This window comes from Podarcis vaucheri (genome assembly GCF_965113315.1).
Source record: "Podarcis vaucheri genome assembly, chromosome: 2".
Taxonomy (NCBI): Eukaryota; Metazoa; Chordata; class Lepidosauria; order Squamata; family Lacertidae; genus Podarcis; species Podarcis vaucheri.
Window position 1 is genome coordinate 54,646,521 of NC_138760.1, and position 22,529 is coordinate 54,669,049.

A 22,529-nucleotide genomic window follows, 5' to 3' on the forward strand; every position below is an offset into this window, starting at 1 on the left:
GGATGGACTTACCTGAGTTGCCTGTCTCTGCATACAGCCACCATCACCAGAAGATTTCCCAGGATAGCCATAAGAATAACAGCAGAAATAAAGGTGAGCAGTGCAATCTTCTCTGCCACGCCAAATCCCTCAGTTGAGCTATAAAGAAAAAAATATGGGGTACTTCTTGAAAATAGAAGACTGGCTACTTGAGACTGACTTGGTTATTTTGAATCCATATGTCAAATTCCATTTTCCAGCCCACAGCTGCCTTAACTCATTTACTGACCCTTGCCTTCAACAATGCGAATACTGTAGATTACAATTCAACAGCTCAGGACCAATCTATGTATGTGACAGGGTGTACACTGGCCACAATATTAGACTTGCATCTGTAACTTTGGGAAGCAGCCTGATCTGTTCCAGAGCCACTCTGTGTCTTTCCAATTTGACCCACTATTTAGTGTTAAATTATATCTGTTGAAAAACAAAGCTCTGTTTTCTTCCCATTCACTATAATGGGGAATCTAAAAACTGATCAATCTAACCAACACCCCCTTTTTGCAAAAGTGGGTGAAATTTGCAGGCAGGGAAGCTCCTCCACAGTGGATTAAGTCTGCCAAATTGTAGGCAGATACATCCAGGGATTTTCATGGAAGGTTAAATTTGATTTTTATTTTTTTTAAGGCTCCAATTTTTCTGCCAGACTCAGTGGCAACTTGCAGGCACAGCCAAATTTCAGAATGGCAACTGCCATGTCCTGCAAGGTCAGATTTTACCATTTTAGGGTGGGTGCAATAGAAGTACTATGGGCTGTGGGTAGAAAACATTGGGGAGCATTGATATACAGTGGTACCTCAGTTTAAGAACAGCCCTGTTTACGAACTACAGTGGTGCCCCGCAAGATGAATGCCTCGCAAGACGGAAAACTCGCTAGATGAAAGGGTTTTCCGTTTTGGAGGTGCTTCGCAAAACGAATTTCCTATGGGCTTGCTTCGCAAGACGAAAATGTCTTGCGAGTTCCTGAGGTTTTTTTCCCCTTTCCCCCCTTTTTCTAAGCCGCTTATCAGCTGATCCGATAAGCTGCTAAAAGCGCTAATAGCGCTAATCCGCTAATCCGTCAATGGGCTTGCTTCGCAAGACGAAAAAACCGCTAGACGAAGAGAATCACAGAACGGATTCTTTTCGTCTTGTGAGGCACCACTGTATTCAGTTTATGAACTCTGCAACACCGGAAGTAGTGTTTGGAAACTTTACCTCAGTCTAAGAACAGAATCTGAATGATAAAAGGGCACCGGTGGCAGGAGACCTCATTAGGGAAAGCGCGCCTCGGTTTAAGAATGGTTTCAGTTTAAAAACGGACTTCCGGAACGGATTAAGTTCGTAAACAGAGGTACCACTGTATTTAGATAGTAAACCATCTAGCATATAAAATGGATCTATCAAATTCTGAATCTTTCTCAATCCAGCTTGCTTTTTATTGACAATACAATTTTTGTTGTCCCAAAGCTACAACTTTTGGAAAAGGAACTAGACATATGAGTTGGAAGCTACATTCAGAAGACTCATATGCCACCACAATTTATTTCTGTAGTGTACACACACAGCAACCACTTTGGCCTGGCAAAGGAAAAAGTTGAAGCCTGGGGATTAGACAGACAGTTACAATATGGATTGTGGGGGTCATGTTCAAGGCCCAAGAAATGAAAATAGTCATTTCCCCTCTATTTATGCTCCTGGCTTTTTCTCCTCTCTTCAGCAGCATCAGAAACCAATATAAATACTGAGCCACTGTACTGCTGCAGGCAGAATGCTGGACTTGGGGCTGTGGTTCAAGTCTCTGACACACAAAGTTCACTTAAATGGCCATGGGCAGCCTCACACTTTAGTTACAGGGATAAAATGAGCTAACCCCAAGGGAGTCAACCTGAGCTCTCTAGAGAAAGTCAGAAAGTCAGGGATTCAAACATGATGAATAATTTGAGACGAAGTTGGAAACAACATAGCTAAGGTGGCAGCAGTTGCAGCGCAAAAAATGGTTAAAAAAATAAGATTTAATGGGTAGAATTTGCTCAGAGTTTGCTTGTCATACCTGAAAGCCAGGAAGGAACTTCATTTCATAGAGTTTGGCTTTCTCTGTGATGTTGTATACTTAAGAGCCCTACCATGCCTGACTAACTACAGTCTTCAAGCTCCCCCACCCTCTGCTAAAATGCATCCGTTGCTAACATGAATGCAGAAAAGAAAGCAGAAGAGAGGAATTTAGGCTTCACGCGTGTAGCCTGGTCAATACACATTTCACATTTATATCACAATCCATCTGAAGCAAGCACCACTTTAAGTCTTTATGTGGGAAAGTACTCTTAAATTGGATTGTCTGGACAACTTGCCTTGCAGGCACATTCTTTGCAGTTCAGCTGCTTTCTGCTTTGTGGCACATTGGAGCCTGAGATACTACAAAACATTCTGTCCAGAGAGTTAGTGAGCAGAAATTCTTGAGGCAAGGGGCTGGAGTTGATAGCCTTCTGGTCTCTCACAGTCAATGAGAAACTTAATTCAAACTGTGCTCACTACGGTACTTCTAGGCGATCTAATATTGCTTGCTTGGGTAAGCAGGAGAGGAAGAGAGCAAGAGACGGCGCATGCTGCAGGAATAAAGTCACCTTGACAAGGAAGAAGAGGGAGAAATGCAACACAGAATGCCACCTGATCCTGTGAAAGGAGATGGAAACCCTATTCAAGGTCTGCTACCTTGCACCAGAACTATATCAAATACCAGATCTCCTTCACTAGGAGGAAACTGGGAGATATTAATCCATAAAGGCAGAGTAGGTGTTGCTAAATTATTAATCAACACTGAATTTAATAGGAAAGGTTTGAAACGGTTAGAAAATGATGACTTTTGCTTTATACGTTGAAGAAAATGCATATGTGTATCTGCACTCTAGGATTTATTGTGGATGAAGGGCCAGCTATAAATATGACTGATAAATGCTATATCTGAATTAGATTTCATAATGCTAATAAAAAATAATCCTTGAGATTATTTAATGACTCTTGCTTCTCCGCTTCCTCCTTCTTCTCAAAATGTGCATAGATCCCAAATTGCTCAGTGAGCCGTTCATAAGCAGATTATGAGCAGGCTTTCACAACAGCAGCGCTAGCTAACATTCTGAGAATCAATGGGTTGTATACAACGAAATCATCCCATCAGTGCAAGGAGTTCTCCCACTCTTTGTATGCCCACTCCAATCAGTACTAGGAGTTTCCCCAACCCTCAGCAGCAGATTTGGAGGGCATGGGGAGAGGAGAGGGAGAGAAACTCCTGAAGTTCTTGAACTTACAGGAAAACTTCACTCAATATAACCTATTATATTTGCTTGCAATGTTCCATTAATGTAAAGTCCATTTCATTTAAAGTGGACTGAAGATAAACTAACTTTACAACATACTCCAATATTTCTATGACTTCATCTATAGGACATAATTATGTAACATCTTTCTTTCTTTCTTTCTTTCTTTTTTGTCTCTTCAACACGCAGCCTGACTCATACTGGCAAGCAACCTATGCAACACTGCAGTGTAACAGGATAATTTTCCAGACAGAAAGGCAGTTAAGGTCCATACAATAGCTTAGATTAATATCCTGGGAGTTTAAATGCAGAACAAAAGCCTACCACACTGCAAAGGGCTAGTGTAGTGTGCCTGAGAATACAGACTTTGGACCCCAGAGACCCAAATTCAATAACCATCCCTGTCAGGACCTCATGGGAACTGAAAGTGTGTATGTTTTCAATCTATATTGGGGTAGTCAAATAATTCTGATCTGCACACAAGGATTTATTTTATACAAGAATGATGGAAAATGCACAACTTTTCCAGTTCACAGAATATAAAGGGGAATTTAGAGTGAACAACCAAGTAATTGTAGCTACTAACCCCTTAAAGTAGTAATTCAGAAGTGTAATTTTATTAATTCTCTGATAATTGGATAACAGTTTAGTTAATTTGGTAACTATTTTCACCAGCACACAATACGTCTTGTATCTATGCTGCCTAACATACATTTGCATTTAATGGCTGATATCTATCAGCAGAGGGATTGGCCAAAACGAAGATGGACCCAGCAGTCAGTCAGTCAGTCGGTCACACACACACCCCCCCACACACACAGAGGGATGCATGCAGACACACACTTTTTCTGCCAATAAGAGGGAGCACAGACATCTATTTCACACACACCCCAGCTCAGCACTGAGTGAGATTCCTCTCCACCCAGTGCTATGATGGAAAGGAGTGTACCCCCAAGATGCCTACTAATCTCTCCACTGCAAGCAGGCCAGGGTGCTCCTAAAACAGGAAAGATTCTGACCTGCTTGCAATGGTAACATGCAAGAGGCAGAAGAGGTGCCATTACAGATTTTGCCACCACTGCTATCAAATTGTATAAGAAGGCTGGCAGACCAGGCTTACTTCTGCTCAAAGGTAGCAGGATCACGTTCCCTGACATAAGTGTTCAGCAGGGCCTAAGTGAAACAGTCCACAAAGAATGGGCAAATCAGGGAATGGGTTACCTTAATTTTTCTATCAGGATCTCATTGAGTCTTTAACACAATGGCTGGTTTTAGGGTCGCATGACCGGTTTTGGCTGCATTAGGCACTGCACTGCAGGGGGCGCCACAACAATTCTGTAGAACTGAGCACGAGAGAGGGGGGTGCCAAATTTTAACGTTGCACAGGGCACTGCAGATATTTGAGAGCCCCAAAAGCCACTGCTTTAACAGGTAACAGAAGACAAACAGTTGCCACTTTATACATCCCTATATCTACATGATGGGTTAGCAGATGAATTTTCTGCCCATTAAATAATTCTTATAGTACAAGGCTCTTGCTAAAGAAAAGTTAACAAGGTTAAGCCATTGTCAAATAAAATACATTATGATTTAAAAATAAATAAATCCTTGGTACAGATTTTATAATGTGGAACTCCCAATAAAAGTTGCCAACACATTTTCCCCCTTGATTATATTAACCCAGATTCCACTATTGTTGGGCCAAGCCCTCATGTTACACTTTTATTATATTTGTTCAGGCAATAAAGAAAAAATTGTACTGAAATGTTTTTTTCTCATACCCACTCCTTCTCCCTTTACTAGGCCAGCGACCCATCCCAAGGCTTGTTTGTCTACGCCCCCTCTCATGTTCTAGCCCACTCATCTAGAGCCAAGCCCAAAAATTCAGAATTTAAGAACGTTCCCCCATCACCACAAAAGAGCAATGTAGCCAAATATTGTATGAATATTCTTCACCACGGCTATAATGCCGCTCCTGTGCTCCCAAGAACCTGTTGGATAATTTCACATACATGCCAAATGGTACCTTTGGAAAATGCTTCCCCATATAACCACCTACAAATAGGATGGAAAGTGTCCAAAGGCCGTTTTCATTCCGCTCCAGCCTCAGAGCTGAGGTTCACCCTCTTTGTAACTCCGCCAGCCTTCGCCGCCACCACAAAATCTCTTTGTGCATTTCAACATCCATTATTATTGCAAAGAAAACAGAACAAACATTTTCTCTATTAGAGGCTTCAGCTCCAAACATCCTATAGGTAAGCCAGTGTCAAAACTTCAGCAATGAAAATAATGAGGAAGGGTTCCCTTCTGGGGGAAAAAAAGTGTACTTAATTAGGCAGATCTGTCTACTGAGCATGGTACAACTTCAGCGAGAGGTAATTACAGCTTTAGCAAGTAATACACTAGTGGCTGATCAGGCTGCAACCTTGTGGCAAGTTGTCTGCTTCAGTCCGAGCTGCTGACAAGCATTAGTGGTTCCAGTCCAACATTTTGACACTCGCCGAAAAGCTTAGTTTCGGGTCACTGCCTCTTGGTCAGCTAATGAAACAAGTGGGTCTGTTTTTGGCAAATACATTAACTTGACTTGGGCATAATGCAGTGGCTACAATTAGCTCAACCATTTTTTCCTCCAGTGTTATCTTAGCAACATGACCAGAACAGCTAGTCATTCCAGTCCTGTTTATAACTAAACTGGACACATTTTACAATACAGTCAAACCTCGGTTGTCGAACGTAATCCGTTCCAGAAGCCCGTTTGGGTTCCAAAATGTTTGACAACCGAGGCACGGCTTCCGATTAGTTGAAGGAGCTTCCTGCACTCAAGCAGTAGCCGCATCGGACATTCAAATTCTGAAAAATGTTAGAAAACCGGAACATTACTTCCGGGTTTTTGGCGTTCGGGAGCCAAAACGTTCCAAAACGGAGCCGTTCAGGAACCAAGGTTTGACTGTAACTACAAATTCAGAATCACTCCTTCAAAACTTCAACCTGTTACTGGATTTCTTATGTATCTGCACAAACCACAACAAATGAAAAAATATGTGATCCACACTTTTACTTTCACCTTTTTTTTACTTAGGCAAAGAAGGCATTCATTTTTTCATATTAATGCAGAAAATAATTGCAAAGTATACGGGAAGTATATCTATTCAATTTCTTAGAAACTGGAAGGAAGCTTGGGGAGAGGTTTTCAGCACTTGGGGAAAGGAACATAATGGGCAGGTTCATAAATCATTCCTGGCTTCATAATGCATGGTTTATGAAGCTGACAATGAGAATCAGGCAGGGCCAGGTACTCCTCACTCTTCACTCCTCTCCCATTACACACCAACTTCAGTGTGAAGATCCTGTTTTGTATCATATGTCAGCTAACAAACTAGGAAAATAAACCAGAATTGTGTTCTATCACCATCCTTATGCCTTTCAGCAATGGTGCAGGATTAACTACAATAATATGGTGGCAGCAGGACCAGAGGAGCAGCACCTCTCTGAGACCTCTGGCTATAGGGCAGTATATAAATTCTAATAAATAAAATAAAATAAAAATGTGGTCATGATCCTCTTGGCACATACATGGATGCTCCCCAAAAGTCATGGTTTAGCATTTCATCTGAACAGGGTCTCCCCCACAGTCTCAAATATCTAAACACTGGCAAAAAACAACAACAACCCACTGGTTTTAACTAGCAGGGCAATCCTTGTGATCTTATTGTAAAACAAATACCCAATAATAGTGAAATATTACTCAATGTCTAGCCTGGAGAAAAAGGAAGGTATTGAAACCAATTACACCCTCAGCCCAATTTTCTGGAGTTTCTAGTTTTGATTTTGTAGTGTATATTTCTAGTTATCATAACACTGATGTCATCTGTACTCAGTAGCGGAGGAACTGGTATCATTGACAACTTAATCTGCATTACAACAGCTCACTGAAAAGGAAGAAGAAAACAATGTCGATTTAGATCACATCAGATGTGAATTACTCAGAGCTAAAGGGCACAAGGTACGGTAATTTTCCTTTTTGGAAATTCAAAGAATTCTTCCACTTATTGTTCGTGATAGCTCTGCAGATGGCTGCTGCACAGCTGGGGAAGGTTAGGTACTTGCCAAACACACAAGCTGAGGGGGGGGGGTGGAAGTGTGATGGTGCCAGTTTTGCTAAAATGATAAAAAGGAGGGGGCGGTCCTTTTAAAAACTGGTCTTGTGACTACAGGTTTGTTCTCTGTAAGAGATTTAAAAGCAGCCAGAATCAAAGACTGCAGTGATCTGATGTTCCAAATTGAGAAAATGGAGCACACTAGCAATAGTCATTTGTGAAACAAATTTTCATACTTCATGTTGATCATCACTGTGAAGCAGGACACCTTGGAATACCCGGAATACCCATGACCCGGACGAGCTGTACGCTGGCTCCCTCGGCCAGTAAAGTGAGATGATAGCCGCAACCCCAGAGTCATCCACGACTGGACCTAACAGTCAGGGGTACCTTTACCTTTACGTTTCAAAGGCAACTTGCTGAAATAAGGTTGATTCAAAATATTTTCCAAAACCCTCAAAGGGAGGCCTGGCTTGAACTAGTCAGTAGAGAGCATCAATGCTTTATGAAGATCTGATATTTTGATAATTGGCAAAAACTGCCTCAAACCACCACAGACTCTCAAACTGCATGGAATCACAGGCATAGCGTCACATAATTTAATTTCCCTGGCTGAGTTTGGTCAGTATACTACCCAATAGCGGACATTTACGTTATCTAGCACATTGTAAAGCATACAATATCTTTCCCCAGCTGATATCTATTTTTCTGGACAGGATCAACCACAATGACAAGTTCAGAAAACTCAGTCTAAGTGGAAATCAAGTTAACATAGTTATATCCTCTTGTGCCATCCATTTTAAAGTTTGGAGAAAATAAAAAGTGAGTTCTGCATGAAATTCTGACCATCCCCACCCCCATAGCGAGAGAGGAAAAGAGATCAATAAAAGATTTACACTGTTGACAATGGAGAACAAAATTTTAAAGATCTACATGGCATCAATGAACTATTTAGAAGGATGGCAAGGCATCAAGGAAGTATTTCAAAAGAGAAGGGAAACATCCACAGTAAGAGGAAGAATCACAGGCATAATAGCAACAGCCAAAGAGAGAAGGAAATACTAAAATAAAACAATGATATAAATTGTAGGGTTTGGGGTTGTTGTTTTATTAAGCACAGCATTGTTTATACTCACTTGTGCAAAACAAATTCCACTTACTAAACAAATAAAGGAGAGTACTGCCTGGATTGCAAGGGCCTTTCCCATTAATTTAAAATCCACTTCCTGCAATGTCTGAATTACAGGGTAACATTAAGTTATTTCTTCACTCCAAAACAGTGTTTTATCAGTTAATTGCTTGCTTAGAGCACTGTGAGAAATTCAAGTACTGTTAAGAGATATGACATAGTCATTAATCTTATTTCAATGCCAAGAAGTTGGGTGAAGGTATCTAAACAGGAGCCAGTTTGACTGGTTTTGTGTTTGATTGAAATCAAGGAGAAATGGTTTCATTATGTGATCTGGATGTCAGCCTGCTGATTCTTGCCTACATAAATATTATCATTTTCAGACTCATTTATAAACACTTATGCAAGGTATTCAATGTTGCATTATGGCAACTTCTGTCAGAGCAAACTTTTCAGCTTGCCAGAATGATCCCCCTTTCCTTCTCCTCTAAGTCCATTATTTCAGTGGGTCTACCCTCTTAGTTAAGGGACGCGGGTGGCGCTGTGGGCTAAAGCCTCAACGCCTAGGGCTTGCCGATCGAAAGGTCGGCGGTTCGAATCCCCGCGGCAGGGTGCGCTCCCGCTGCTCGGTCCCAGCGCCTGCCCACCTAGCAGTTCGAAAGCACCCCCGGGGGCAAGTAGATAAATAGGTACCGCTTACCAGCGGGAAGGTAAACTGCGTTCCGTGTGCGGCTCTGGCTCGCCAGAGCAGCGTTGTCACGCTGGCCACGTGACCCGGAAGTGTCCCCGGACAGCGCTGGCCCCCGGCCAATAGATGTGAGATGGGCGCACAAACCCCAGAGTCTGTCAAGACTGGCCCGCTCGGGCAGGGGTACCTTTACCTTTACCTTTACCCTCTTAGTTAGAGATCACATCTAGTTTAGATTCTGAGGCCTGAGATGGTAAACCTTGGTCTGAGCTGTGTCAGACTTCAGACTAGGGGGCTCACATAGTTGAATGCTCCTCCCCACACACATATAAAACCTTCCATACAGAAAATGAGGTGTCAGGAAGGTGGACCACAGCTAGGTTTCCTATCCAATAGAATGTGAAAGTATTTTCTTTTGTATGGAAAACCATACATTCATATGAGACCTAGCCTGCAACAGTGCAACTTATACACAGGTTTACCATATCAAACAGAAATAAGACAGAGGGTGTTACTATAGGTCTTTAGCTGCCTTTCTTCTGGAGAATAAATCACCGAGGCACCACAAGAACTGTTAGTGCAAAGGATGATTAAAATAAAATTAGAAGGATTGAACTGGCAGATGGTGGTAGAAGAAACTGTCAAGAAAATATTGTGCTTCTGGTTGACCCCAAGGCATTTCGTCAAAGGAGAACAGACTATGGTGCTGCTATTAATCTAAACTTGTGAAAAAAGACAAATCATGTCACCAGATAGAAAGAGGATTCAAAAGCTTAAAATTATGTGGGTATATTGTCATGTAGAAATAAATGCACAGAGAGGGAGCGAAATCACGCATGCACCTTCCATGCATTGCTCAAGCCTGTTCACAAGGATGGATCAATGCCTGGATGTTGGGAACAAAGCTAGTGGGCTCAATCTTGCTCCTCCATGCCTTGTTTCTACACTGCATAAACAACTAACATAGCTAAATTTATACAAATACTGCACAAATTGGGGCTCTGGGAGATAAGGGCAGAATCATACCCATTTGCACAGGGCACATGAATATATATATGCATATTTCATCTTTCACTAGGCGATCTGAAGATAGGTTTACAATAAGCAGATAACAATGAATAATTGCATTTTTCTTTTGACATACCAGGAAAATAGTGCTAACATTTATATTTAAACAGGATACATTTGAACAAAGATTCTTATTCAGTTCCACCACTCATAACAAAGGAGGACAAAAAGTGTCATAGTGTAAGTCCCCCATTTCCTGGTTTCTCCCACCTAAAATAAAGTATAGTTGGATGCCTCCAATGCGAATTAGGGGTGGGGGTGGGTTCTGTGGTTGATATGACCATGATGGTCACAACAGCAACAATAGCAACAATAACTAAACTACAATGTGAATTAGGTGAATTAGGTGAACTAATAAAAGTTATATGCATTAATGTCAAGCAAACAGCTGCCTTACTCCTGGAAATCTGCAATTCTAGTTGGATGATAGCTGTTGTGCGTCATTCTAGTGACATAAGCATGATGTTCTCATATTGTTCACACATGGCTATTTACATACTGTTATGAGAAAATAGCTGTGTAAAGGTGGAACTGAACACACCAGCTGGGTAAGGGAATTGAGAAGGAAGGAGAGACTGATTGTTAGCAGCACAAACTTTCAAAATATCCTTAGGCAAACCAATTCCAACCAGAAAGGGCTCATCCCTGGAGAAATGCCTAAAATTCAGGGCCTGCCCTCTTTTACTAGCACAGACAGGAAAGGATGTCTGCATTTTGCAAGCAATTCATAAGTTCATCTGCACTATTTGCTTCCAGTTGCAGTTGGTGAGGCAGGCATTGTCACTACTGAATTAACTGTGAAGACAAATATCCCAAGGTGAAGATGGAAGAAAGGAGCAGCTTAGTCATGAATTCATGGGACTGTTAGGGAGCAAAATACAGACCAGACAGTCATGCATGCATAAACAGTCATGGGAATTACATGGTAATCCCTAATAAGCAATTTCTTAGGAAGGTGCAAGGAACACCAGACATCAAAATCCTTACAAAGGACCTAAGCAGAATACATTAAACAAACAAACAAAATGTCATAATGCAGTAGAGCTGCCTTCCCCAACCCGGTGCCCTCCAGATGTTTTGGCCTCCAAATCCCATCTGCCCCAGCTAGCATGGCCAATAGTCAGGGATGGTGGGGTTTGTAGTTCAAGACATCTGGAGGGCTCCAGGTTGGGGAAAACTGCAGTACAGGCTGCTAACAGAACGAATAAAAAAATTCCTTCCAGTAGCACCTTAAAGACCAACTAAGTTAGTTCTTGGTATGAGCTTTCGTGTGCATGCACACTTCTTCAGATACACTTCTTCAGATACACGAAATTTCCAGATGTGTCCACTGGCCCCAAAAGATTGGCAATCCCCCGTGCAATGGTGGGAGAGTTAGATTGGATTGGGCAGAACCAGGTCCAAATCCACACTTTGCCATGAAGTTCCCCAGGGAACCTTGGGCCAGTCATTGTCTGTCAGCCTACCCTATGTTACATGATGGCTATGAGGAAGGGTGGTGCAGAACCAAGTATATCACCCTGAGATCCTCAGAGGAAGGGAAAAGCATAAATACCACCTGTGAACAAATACAAATGGTACTAGAATATGGAACTGCTGTATTGAACCTATGTAAAAAGGCCAGTCGTGTCCGACTCTGGGGTTGCGTGCTCATCTCGCTTAAGAGGCCGGGAGCCAGCGCTGTCCGAAGACACTTCTGGGTCACGTGGCCAGCGTGATGAAGCTGCTCTGGCGAGCCAGCACCAGCGCAGCGCACGGAAACGCCTATGTACAGAGGCGTAATTTCAGAGCATTTTAGGCACTTGCCTAAAATGTATGTATGTATTTATGTATGTATACAATTCTGTCAGCAAAGAATGTATTAAAGAAACTCAGTGGTACTAAGTGACAATGACAATGTTATCAGCCTAGTTACTCTGTGTATTGTTGAACTTTATGCTCAGTTTCTAAGGAAGCACTTTATAGCAATATATTCATCACAGACAGCATCTTTCCAAACAACTCCACCAACACTTAATTAAAAGAATTGTAAAACCCAACTTCTCCAACTACTGCAAGTTAATAACAAGCTTGTGCACAAACAGTGAGATTTTATCAGTTGGATGCTGACATCAATACAGGGCAAAATTTCAGTGATCCATTTCTACCAATTCTACCTCTTTGTGTCACAAAAACTCTCATTTTTAATTATATGGGTGATAAACCACTGAACATTCCAATTATAAAAATACATATCTATTGAACAATTTTTTTCCAGATGGGAGCCTAAGTTATTGCAGAAAAATTGACAAAAGACTTTGAATGGGGCAGATACTGCATGTTAATTTTAATGTGTGTCTCTATGTACATTTCATGATATGGAACAGCGAGGAGCCTAAATCATAATATGGATCAATTTATCTTAATCTTAATCTTGAAATGAGATTACTGCTTTGGAACAATCCATGTTATTTTTCCATTAAACCCTCAGCTTGCTCATCATAATCAACCTCCATGGCTATATAAACACTATACATTTAAAGCACATTTCTCATCTAGAAAATCCTGGGAACTGTGGTGGACCCCTCACAGAGCTACAATTCTCAGCACCTTTAGCAAACTACAATTCCCAGAACTTTTGGTGTGTGTGTGTGTGTGTGAGAGAGAGAGAGAGAGAGAGAGAGAGAGAGAGACAGCGCACACACGCTTTAAATGTATGATGTGTATGCAGTCTATGTTAACTAAAGTGAAAGCCATATTTGGGTAACAACCTATTTCAGAGAGATTAGTAGAGAAACAAGAGGCTTTAGGATGATGATCCTTCAAAGAATAATGGGCTAAAATGAGCTGCATTGAAGAGGAGGCCAACTGTAAATATTATGATCCCAACAGAGGCCAGTCAAAATCATCACCCCAACACTCTGCTTCATGAGTCAAATGCAACAATCTTTCTCTTACTATGTGCTTTCCCCTGGTACTTAGCAGAGGTGCAGTAAGCCTGCAAATGTCAGGGAAACATGGAGGGAAACATGGAAGGAAGTAATAAAAGGAAGTAATAAAGGCCAATTTAAAGAAGCCAATTTGGAGTAGGCCACAACTTCATTTATTACAGATATATTATGGTCTTGGCTTAGGCATTGGGTGTGTATCCTGAATCAACCAACCCAATCTGCTGGTTGATTGTTCCTACAGGATTGATTCCAGGTTAAGGACCATCCCAAGACACACATCAAAGGGAGGTGGTCCCTCAGAACACTGCTGGTGAGGGGTCAGAGGACTGTCCACCCCCATTAGGTATTTGGACAGAGGCACCTCTACTGGATCCCTTTAACATGATACCCTAGTAGTATGAAGTAGGTGCTTCGGCCTACCCCTTACGTCTAGACTAAGGATGCAATGTCTTATCCACCAACCAGCTGTGACAATTTCTGTAAGGTAGGCAAAATCCACAGACAGGACCAATTAGTTTGAAGGCAAATTCCCCCCTAGCCCTGAATACAGCGACCAAATATATCCACAGCAAGGTCAAAGAATAGGCCCTTTGAGTGGGGTGCACAACCACATTATCAAGGAAGCGAAGGTGGGGAAGCCTGAAGCTGCTATAGTTATAGCCCATCAAGAGGGTACCAGGTTGGAAGGAAAATGCCCTACACCAACTCCCAAACCTCTTCTACAGTGACTTCTGAACAGGAACAGATGTCATGTTTCCTAAATAAGAAGCAAATTAAGTAAGCCTTAGGGACGAAGCAATTGTAGCCTTTTCGAAATTGTTGCAATAATCCTGGATACCAGGTAGTGACACATGGCTCTTTGTTAGTATATCACCATGGAGAGGCAGACAGAACTGTGTTCAACCTGTACTGTATTCTGATGAACAATACAGTTGGACAATACAAAATAGTTGGTTTCTAAACCAACTTCCAAGTGAACAAGTACCCAGTTGTATGCCTCACAAAGATACTCCCGAAATCAGCATGTTGCCATGCTCTTGCCAAGTCTTCCATTAGCAACAGTGGAAGTGAGAACCAGTTTTGTTCCCCATAACTCAAGTCTGGGAATTCATCCAGGAAACATTAAAAGTTGGATACAGCTATCTGTGTTTGTCCCACACCAAAACTGTTAATGAGAAAAGTACACAGAACAGATCTCTTGCTAGCCAAATCAACAAACATATAAGACTGCTTGCTTATTTGTTCAACATCCCCTGTGAAGAATTTGTCTGATTTGGGCATAGCTGATACACTTTCTAAAGCAACAGTGGGGAGTTCTGCTGTGATCTGATACAATCTGGAATGTGTGGGTTGGCAGAATTTTCACTTTTGTTATGAAGGAGGGAAGAACTAATAACGACACCTCCACACCAGAACTTGTTTAACTGTAGTGTGCCCATTAGCCATTGTTATCACACTAGGAAATAATGATTAATAGATGTTAACTTCTCTCTCCCCCCCCACCCAAACTGTATGTGGGGGATGCTTGTGAGGAGAATAAAGATATGAAGAAATAATACCACTGATTGTGTTTTGCTCTGCAGTTAAGAGACATGGTGTGGATTCATTAGTTCAGAGTTGTTCTTGAATACCTTGCTGCAATATTTTAGAATTTGGCAGTGTGTAGCCTGCTGTGCTACAATTCTAAGAACAGGTTTTCAAAGACTGATCTGTAATCTGGAAACTCAGTTCCTTGTGATTTCAATTTCCCAATGCACACCTAAGAACACCATCCTAAAATGCCCTCAATCTTTATAGAAATCACATGCCCAAGGTGTGATTATATTTCACTACAACATACATTGACATTTAAGACAAAAACAGCACAGTTAGGCTGAAAATTTCAGTGATTTGCACATAAGTGTCTCCTGCAATAGACCCAGAGGTTTGCCCAGTCCAGAGTGTCACTTCCAACACACAGTGCCCAATGGTCAGGGATGGTGCACATTGTAGTCCCAGCAACAACTGGAGGACTACTGATTCCCTGCCCGTGTTAAAAATGTCTGTTATATCTAAAAACATTGCCAATTCCATACATACTGGCCCAGACATACACTCTCCAAAATGCTATGAGGCATGTATTACTGCTCCTTAATTCTTCTCAAACTTGGATTTTAATCTGAGGAGAAGAAAAATCTCAGCTCCCATCATCCAGTACCCTAAATGCCTTCCCTCCTTTTCCTGCCATTCTGTCATCCCACTTACCAATGGCAGTGCTCTAGCAACAGTTGTAGCAAGCCATGAAGAGAAGACTTTGCCCACCCTTCTCTTGAGCACCAGGCCACAAGGCTTTGTATAGTCCCCTGCACTATAAAGTTTTCACAACATTGCAGGATAAAAAATCAGAACCCTGGCATACTGCAAGGCCTTGCATGTCAACACACAGTAGAACACTGTGTACCATAAACTAGAGTAGGCATGGCCAAACTTGGCCCTCCAGACTACAACTCCCATCACCCCTAGCTAACAGGACCAGTGGTCAGGGATGATGGGAACTGTAGTCCCAAAACATCTGGAGGGTCAAGTTTGGCCATGCCTGAACCAGAGAGTGTTGGAAGCCACCAACCAGATGGGCAGGGTATAAATAATAAAATTATTATTACTGTTTTCAAGTCACTCAGATCTCTCCTCAAATTGATCCGAAACTTTATTATTGGACATGTCCTTTTCCATCATACTGATGTGTATAAACAATCTAATCATTAGGATAAAATTCAATTAGAAGTGGGTTAATCATTTGAATTATGCTTGCTACATAAATATACTAAAATGCACTGTGGGGCACTCCAGATTTGTTTCCAGGCTCAGATCTGAATGTCACCTTGGTTAGCGCCAATCAACAGGAACATATTCCAGGTTTTGCAAGTGAAAATACTGCCTAGCTTAGGAGACCCAAGCTTGCTGCAACTTAACTGTCTGAGTTGCAAATTAACAATAATGTAAAATAAAATTCTGTTTCCAAGGCCCACATCAAACATTAATATTTCCCCCCCGTGCAGATAATAAACTGGGGGAAATTGCCAGGTGAGCATAAGGCGGATGCTAAGTTGAAGCTCCTGTACCAAGCAAGCAAAGATATTGTTATTAGCACATCCCACACATTATTTTTAAAAGCATATAATCGCTCCTCTTAATCACTCCTATTTAAAGACTTACATTCTGAAAGGCATGTTGGCTTTTGCTCCAATTCCTGCAACACGTGGTATAGGAACATGCAGGCAACACAGGGCAAAAGCTTAACCTAAATTAACCAGTTGCAACTCACAAGTGGTTTGGCAAACACTGGTCTATGCAACAATGTATATCTACCAAAACATACGCATGGAAACAAATCTCAACCAAAAAAACCCTCAACCACAGGCCCAGGTTTTCAGAAATTATTAAACTGAGATGTATAGCTTGTAAAATCAAATACAGTACAAATAAGCATAATTACAACTGTTGCTTTTTATTAAAACATCATTGGAATTTTGAGATAATCTATTTTTTAAAGTTCATCCTTAGTATTTGTCCCTGGCATTTTGATACTACCTTTATATAGTTCCAGTGGAAACTCCATTTTATTCTGACTGGAATATAGCAATAGGTTTTTCTAAACCTTATCTGGAAAAAAAAGCCATTTAATAACATCTACCCAGTTTTGAATTAATATCTTGGGCTGAAAATCTAAAATGGACCTACTTATGAATAAACCTCATTGAACATGCATGAGATCTTGCCTGCAAATCTTAGCATTGTTCCACAGAAGAACCCAGCAACCCAGGTACCGGTACTCAGGAGTTGGTTGTAGTAAACATTAGAGCACCTCACTGATGAAGTGGAATGCTATAAAGAGTATTTATTGTAATAAAAAACTGTATTACTGGGCTTTTTTTTTTTTTTTACTTGTGTCACAATAGACAAAAGGGCATTTTTTTCTGATATACTACTTTAAGTAGCAAATGTTCTTTTGTTCTGTAGGGATCCTCCAATTCCACATCAGACATAATATTTCCTCTCCCTTTCATACCTCACATTCTTTATTATAAAGTACATCAATACATGTAAAAAAGAACAAAGCCTTGTAGCGTGCACTGCTATTATGCTGAGTTGCTAAGCAACAAGTAGTCCATTTTGAGGCTAAATGAAGGACTGCTAAAGCTATGAGAATTGTAAATCTAGATGGGACCTGAAGATCAGTGAACCCAACGAACACACCCTTCTTACACAATGCCCCACAACACCTCTAGTGGGCTAATTGTTTTTTTATATCGTGTTATCAGTGGGCATGGTCTTTCAAGAGTATAAGATGAGTTACCTGCAACCCAACAAAGGGGAGAGAGAGAAAAGCTTGTTTCAGTTCTAAATTTGCATTTGGTTACAGTAGGTAATGGTGAGTATTAAGGAATTATTACAAAGGCTTAAAGGATACAGTAGGTTTGGAGGACATATTTGAAGGAAGCAAGAGTAGTAGTACCACGTGGATTTTCCGGCTTAAGACATCTTATTTAACCTATGCAGGTGCTCTTCACATGAAGCCTCTCTATTCTAAGTGTATAAAAATCATATCTACAATATCTGTACTGCACTACTCTGTAAACTGAATGTGTACTAGACAAATGAAACAACTGAAAAACAATTTAGACTGGGGGCTCTTGCCACAATTAGCCCTAAATTGAACCCAGCTTGTACACCAAACAGTACCGCTAAATTAGGGATGCAAATGTTCAAACTACTTTAATATTCACAGATGCCTCAAGTGATCTGCAAGATTTACATCTTCCTTCACCATTGACACAGTCTTCTGTTTAATTCAACAGCCCCCTCCAAAACTGAAATATTAATTTTAGTGATGTCAGTGTCACTGGTCTATTTCTTGTGCTAATATGGCACTCTCATTTATCACTGTAGGTGGTACTTACGTTTTATGTAATTACAAAACCTCTTGCCATTTAATGATTTATACTAAACTCTACATTACTTGACACATAGCAGTCTATAGTTCATTACTATTTTCTGACCTCCCTGAAAGAGTCTCTGATCAAAGCCCCTGCTTCATTCCTTCTAAATTATCTGTTTTTCCTAGGATCCCATTACAGACATATTCATGCAGTTCAATTTAGCACTTTTTTCTGCTGGTGTTTTCACTAGTTGCTTGCTCTTATCAGTCTCTAATGATAATAGCAATAATTTCACGACTTCTGCGTTCCTAAGGAGCTGTTCCTTATGGGACAAAGAATATGTGGGATCTGTAATGGGACATTTTACTTACTGACATTACTGAATGACGTGGTGAAAAGTGCACTGAAGGGCATTGAAGACTAGACTTTTTAAAAAAAATGCTCCAAGAAACCTCCCTCCACCCCCAAAAGATGTCACAGCATAACTTGAAACATATTGCAGTGACTGAAAGATGTATAAAAAGGGGGATATTTGGTCTTCTGCATCAGAGATAAATGTGCAGAAAGAGACAAATTTCCCTTGTGCTTTTCTCACCGAAGGTCTTAATTTTTCCTGTCCGTCAATCATGTTTTCTGTCTCCTGTGGATTTTGAGGAGAGAATAAGTCATGGGTTCCCAAAGTGAACAGGTGCCATCTCATGAACCGGTGCCATCTCAAAAAAGACAGTGGTGGCAGGTACAGTGCTGAAGGAAGATATACCTGGTATTTGAAGTAGCATCACAATCCTGGACTGGTGCATCCAAGTGAAATGGGACTAGCAGGGAGAAAGACTACAACTCAGGAGCATAAAGAGAGGATCTAGTATGTCCAGGCCATTATGGACTTGAGAACTGAGGATGGTCCTTTGAGGGTGTTTCCCAGATACAAATGACAGACAGTTGCCTGAACAAGTGGAGTGAACAGTGGAGGTTCTTCACTATCCCATTAGAGGACGGTCTCTCATATCCAGTGCTTTTTTTCTAAAAAAAAATATGTTTAGGGGTATTCTCATTTTCCTACTCATAATGAAATACTGCCCCTCAATGAGGCCAAACTTAGGTTCACAAAATGTTTAGGGGTATGCGTAGCCCTGCATCCCCCCAGAAAAAAAGCACTGCTCATATCAATGGACAGCTTGTACACTTGCCCTTTGTGACCAGTCCTGTGATACATCACCTTCAGGCAAAATGGTAGCTCTGAGTTACTAGGAAAACACTCTAAATGGTTGGGGAACATTCTCCATTGGCAATATAGGACACCCAGCATCTTAATCCTTTCAGGAGCTCTTTGTTTGGATGCCACCTGACTATATAAACTTTCCACTGTTCATAATGCTTTTACACAGCTCTGTTAAGATTACTAGAAGAATGTCTGGGATTCAGCAAAGTGAAACACCTGAAAGCCTATGGAAACAGGGCATGTGAACAAAAATGCTTTCTCGCCATATCTGGCAATGCTGCACATTTCATTTTCTAATGATTAGTTAAAACCCAGTCTGAGGTTGGGATGCTTTTGCCTAAATGCACTGGATTCTATCATCAGAGCTGTCACTCATTTCTGCACGTGCACAATATGGGCGCTTCAGTCTAATTGCTCATTCTGTAAACCAGCTGCCCAATTTACATGCAGACAGATCTACACTGGATTCTAAAATGTCACAAATGCACACAGATGTGGTAAACACAAAGGCATATTAAATTGTCTAAAAATCATCAAGTTGGTTCATAAATTTTCTTCTTTTGTCCCTCTTAATGTCATATTAATCTCCATTATTTGTACTTGTAAGCTATTAATGCTATTTTGGGCTCCTTTATGTTTAACTCTCTCGTTTAAAGTCCTGTTTTGTGAAGATGTTTAAAATATGGAAAAGCTGTTTTCACAAATGCTTTAATCTGCCCTATAGATTTTACAAGTATCTTGTTTTAAGTTAGAGAAAGGCAAATGTATACAGACCACATCTATGCAAGTTTAACACCACTCAAACATTGGGAACATTATATTTCTGTCTTACCATCATTTTGACAACTGAGTAACTGGTGAATGTTTATAATAAGGTAAGAGGCACATAGTAAGCATCCAGAATATAAACCCAAAGCTGGTCCATGTAATACTAAATTATAATTTATCATCAAGCCCAAGACAGGCCATTGGAGTATCTGCATTCTGTTTTAAACCAATCACAGTTTGTTGTTTCATCTGAACTGAGAACTCTGGGTGGTTTAAAATATGGTTTATTGAAATAAGTCAAGATAAGCCACAGTTTGATCGTGGCTTGTTTCAATTAACCAAGTATACCATACTTTTGTAATCACTAATACAGCAATGCTACCAAAAAATGTAACAAAAAATTAATCTTGTTAGCAGACTAAATAGATCTAGCCTGACACAAAAGAGTATTTACATATATTAACTGCAGTTATTATTTTTTAATTTCCAGAAATCCAGTAAGATAGATAAGGAGAGGGAAATCATGTTAATAGAAATATTCTTCACGACCCCCATAGTCATGAAAACTGGAGACTGCTTTTCCCTCCTGTTCTATAGAATAGAAAAGGAACAAGATATGAAAAGGGAGCTGTCTACCTGTGCCAGTCCAATAAACAAACTACTCCTGCAGAGATCTCACAGTAATCTAACAGGATTGTCTAATATTCCTGGCACAGCAAACTCTAAATTAATTATGTACAGCTGGACATATTACTTTTTCAGTTACAAATTACTTATATGTTCAAAACAGATTTTTGAACACATTTGCAAAGGACAGAGAAGAAATAAACCCTGTTGCCAAGATGATGTTGAAGCTAACAAAACAGTGGGAGTAGAATTTTAGTGGCCTATATTTTACTTCATACAGACATCAAATCACTATGGGGAGTGCCTAATTGTAGTATCCTGTTTCTACAGTGGTCTTCCACTTGTGCAAATGGGGCTTCCCCTTACTCTCCTCTTCTTGCAGCACGCACCCCCCCCCCAAAAAAAAATCTGCTATTGAGGGCAGGATATCCTCCAGATCAGATTTTGTGAACTCATGGGGAGGGAGAAAAGATGGGAACTTCTATTATCTGTTAGAGTAATGCTGGCTTTTGCCCTATGTGTAGCAAACACCTTGGACTAAGAACTGCACTATAGAGAGGTAACAGGTTATTATTTTCTCCCTTTTTTATAAGATCTGAATTTCTTTTAAGATTTAAGAGCACTTACCTGTTGGTAAAATTTGTACTCATTATTTAGAAAGATTCAGCAGTCATGTCTTTTCTTAATGAATAATTGTCTCTCAGAGTAATTGCAGAAAAACAGCACCATATCAGGAAGATCTTCAAACAGTTGTTTCCTTAAAGCAAATCTAATCTGATGCATTTCAGTCTAAATAAACAGAATACCAATGCTATTCATTTGTTCATTGGAACTACCACATTTACTGGAAAGAACTGAGGAATATAAGAGGAAGCAGGACTGGGTTCACCCAGTTCATTAAAATCTGTTGTATGACACAGATGGAGAAAAAACTTTCCTGTGATTAAACTATGAAATCTCTGCTTGTCTTATCTTATGCAAACCTGCATATTCAAGTTTCCCTTGTGTGAGTCATTAAATGAAACCTTTGTGAAGCTGAAACTTATTTTTCTAGATTAAAAAATATATGATGACTTCCACATAGGTATCAGAAAAGAAATTCAATTCAGTTTGGATTTACAGTTTCCACACTTTCTAAAACAATATGTAAACCAGAACACACATTCATTCTTCAGAATTCACCTTTCTTTGAATTTGGCACTGCAGTTTTCCAGGCAAATCATGTGTACAAAAATGCATTATATCCAGGAAAAATGTGCATTGAAATGCATATATTATTGAAAATAACATCCAAAATGCACTGTGTTAGGAAAAATGTTTTGGAAAAATGTATACATTAGGCAAAATTGCAAAGAAGAATGTGCATATAGGGGGAAATCTGCACTAAAAGCTCATGAATTTTCTTGAGGGTGTTTTTTTTTAAAAAAAATAGATAAATCACAAACTTGTAAAATTGTGGAGAACTGAATGTAAGACTGAAAAAAATGAGCAAGAGAAATCCAAATGGACAGATTTGCTCATCCCTGCTTACACACCCATCTGTACTAACAGGGCCTCAACTTGTCTCCTAGACACAGAGAAAATTGCCAATATTACCCAGACTTGTAGTGTTTCCAGTACAGTGTCTAGACTGGAAACATTGCAGTTTATAATTAATTGTAGTCCTGGCATAGCTCTGATTAGTAACCCATGTTTTACATATTCGGTATCCAAAATCATTTGTGATATCATTATGATATCCATTTTTTAAAA

General features: G+C 40.3%; 1 protein-coding gene across 7 annotated transcripts in view; it reads right to left on the bottom strand.

Moving 5' to 3' along the window:
- Positions 1-22,529, bottom strand: part of HTR4 (5-hydroxytryptamine receptor 4) — a 153,504-nt gene that overhangs the window by 63,841 nt on the left and 67,134 nt on the right. For 4 of the 7 annotated variants that reach the window (XM_082213068.1, XM_082213071.1, XM_082213069.1 and 1 more), the window contains exon 3: positions 13-138. In XM_082213068.1, the coding sequence (XP_082069194.1) occupies positions 13-138 (126 nt within the window). Of the gene's footprint in view, positions 1-12; positions 139-21,404; positions 21,567-22,529 lie in introns of all 7 variants that reach the window. The other 3 variants (XM_082213066.1, XM_082213067.1, XM_082213072.1) reach the window with 1 other exon arrangement.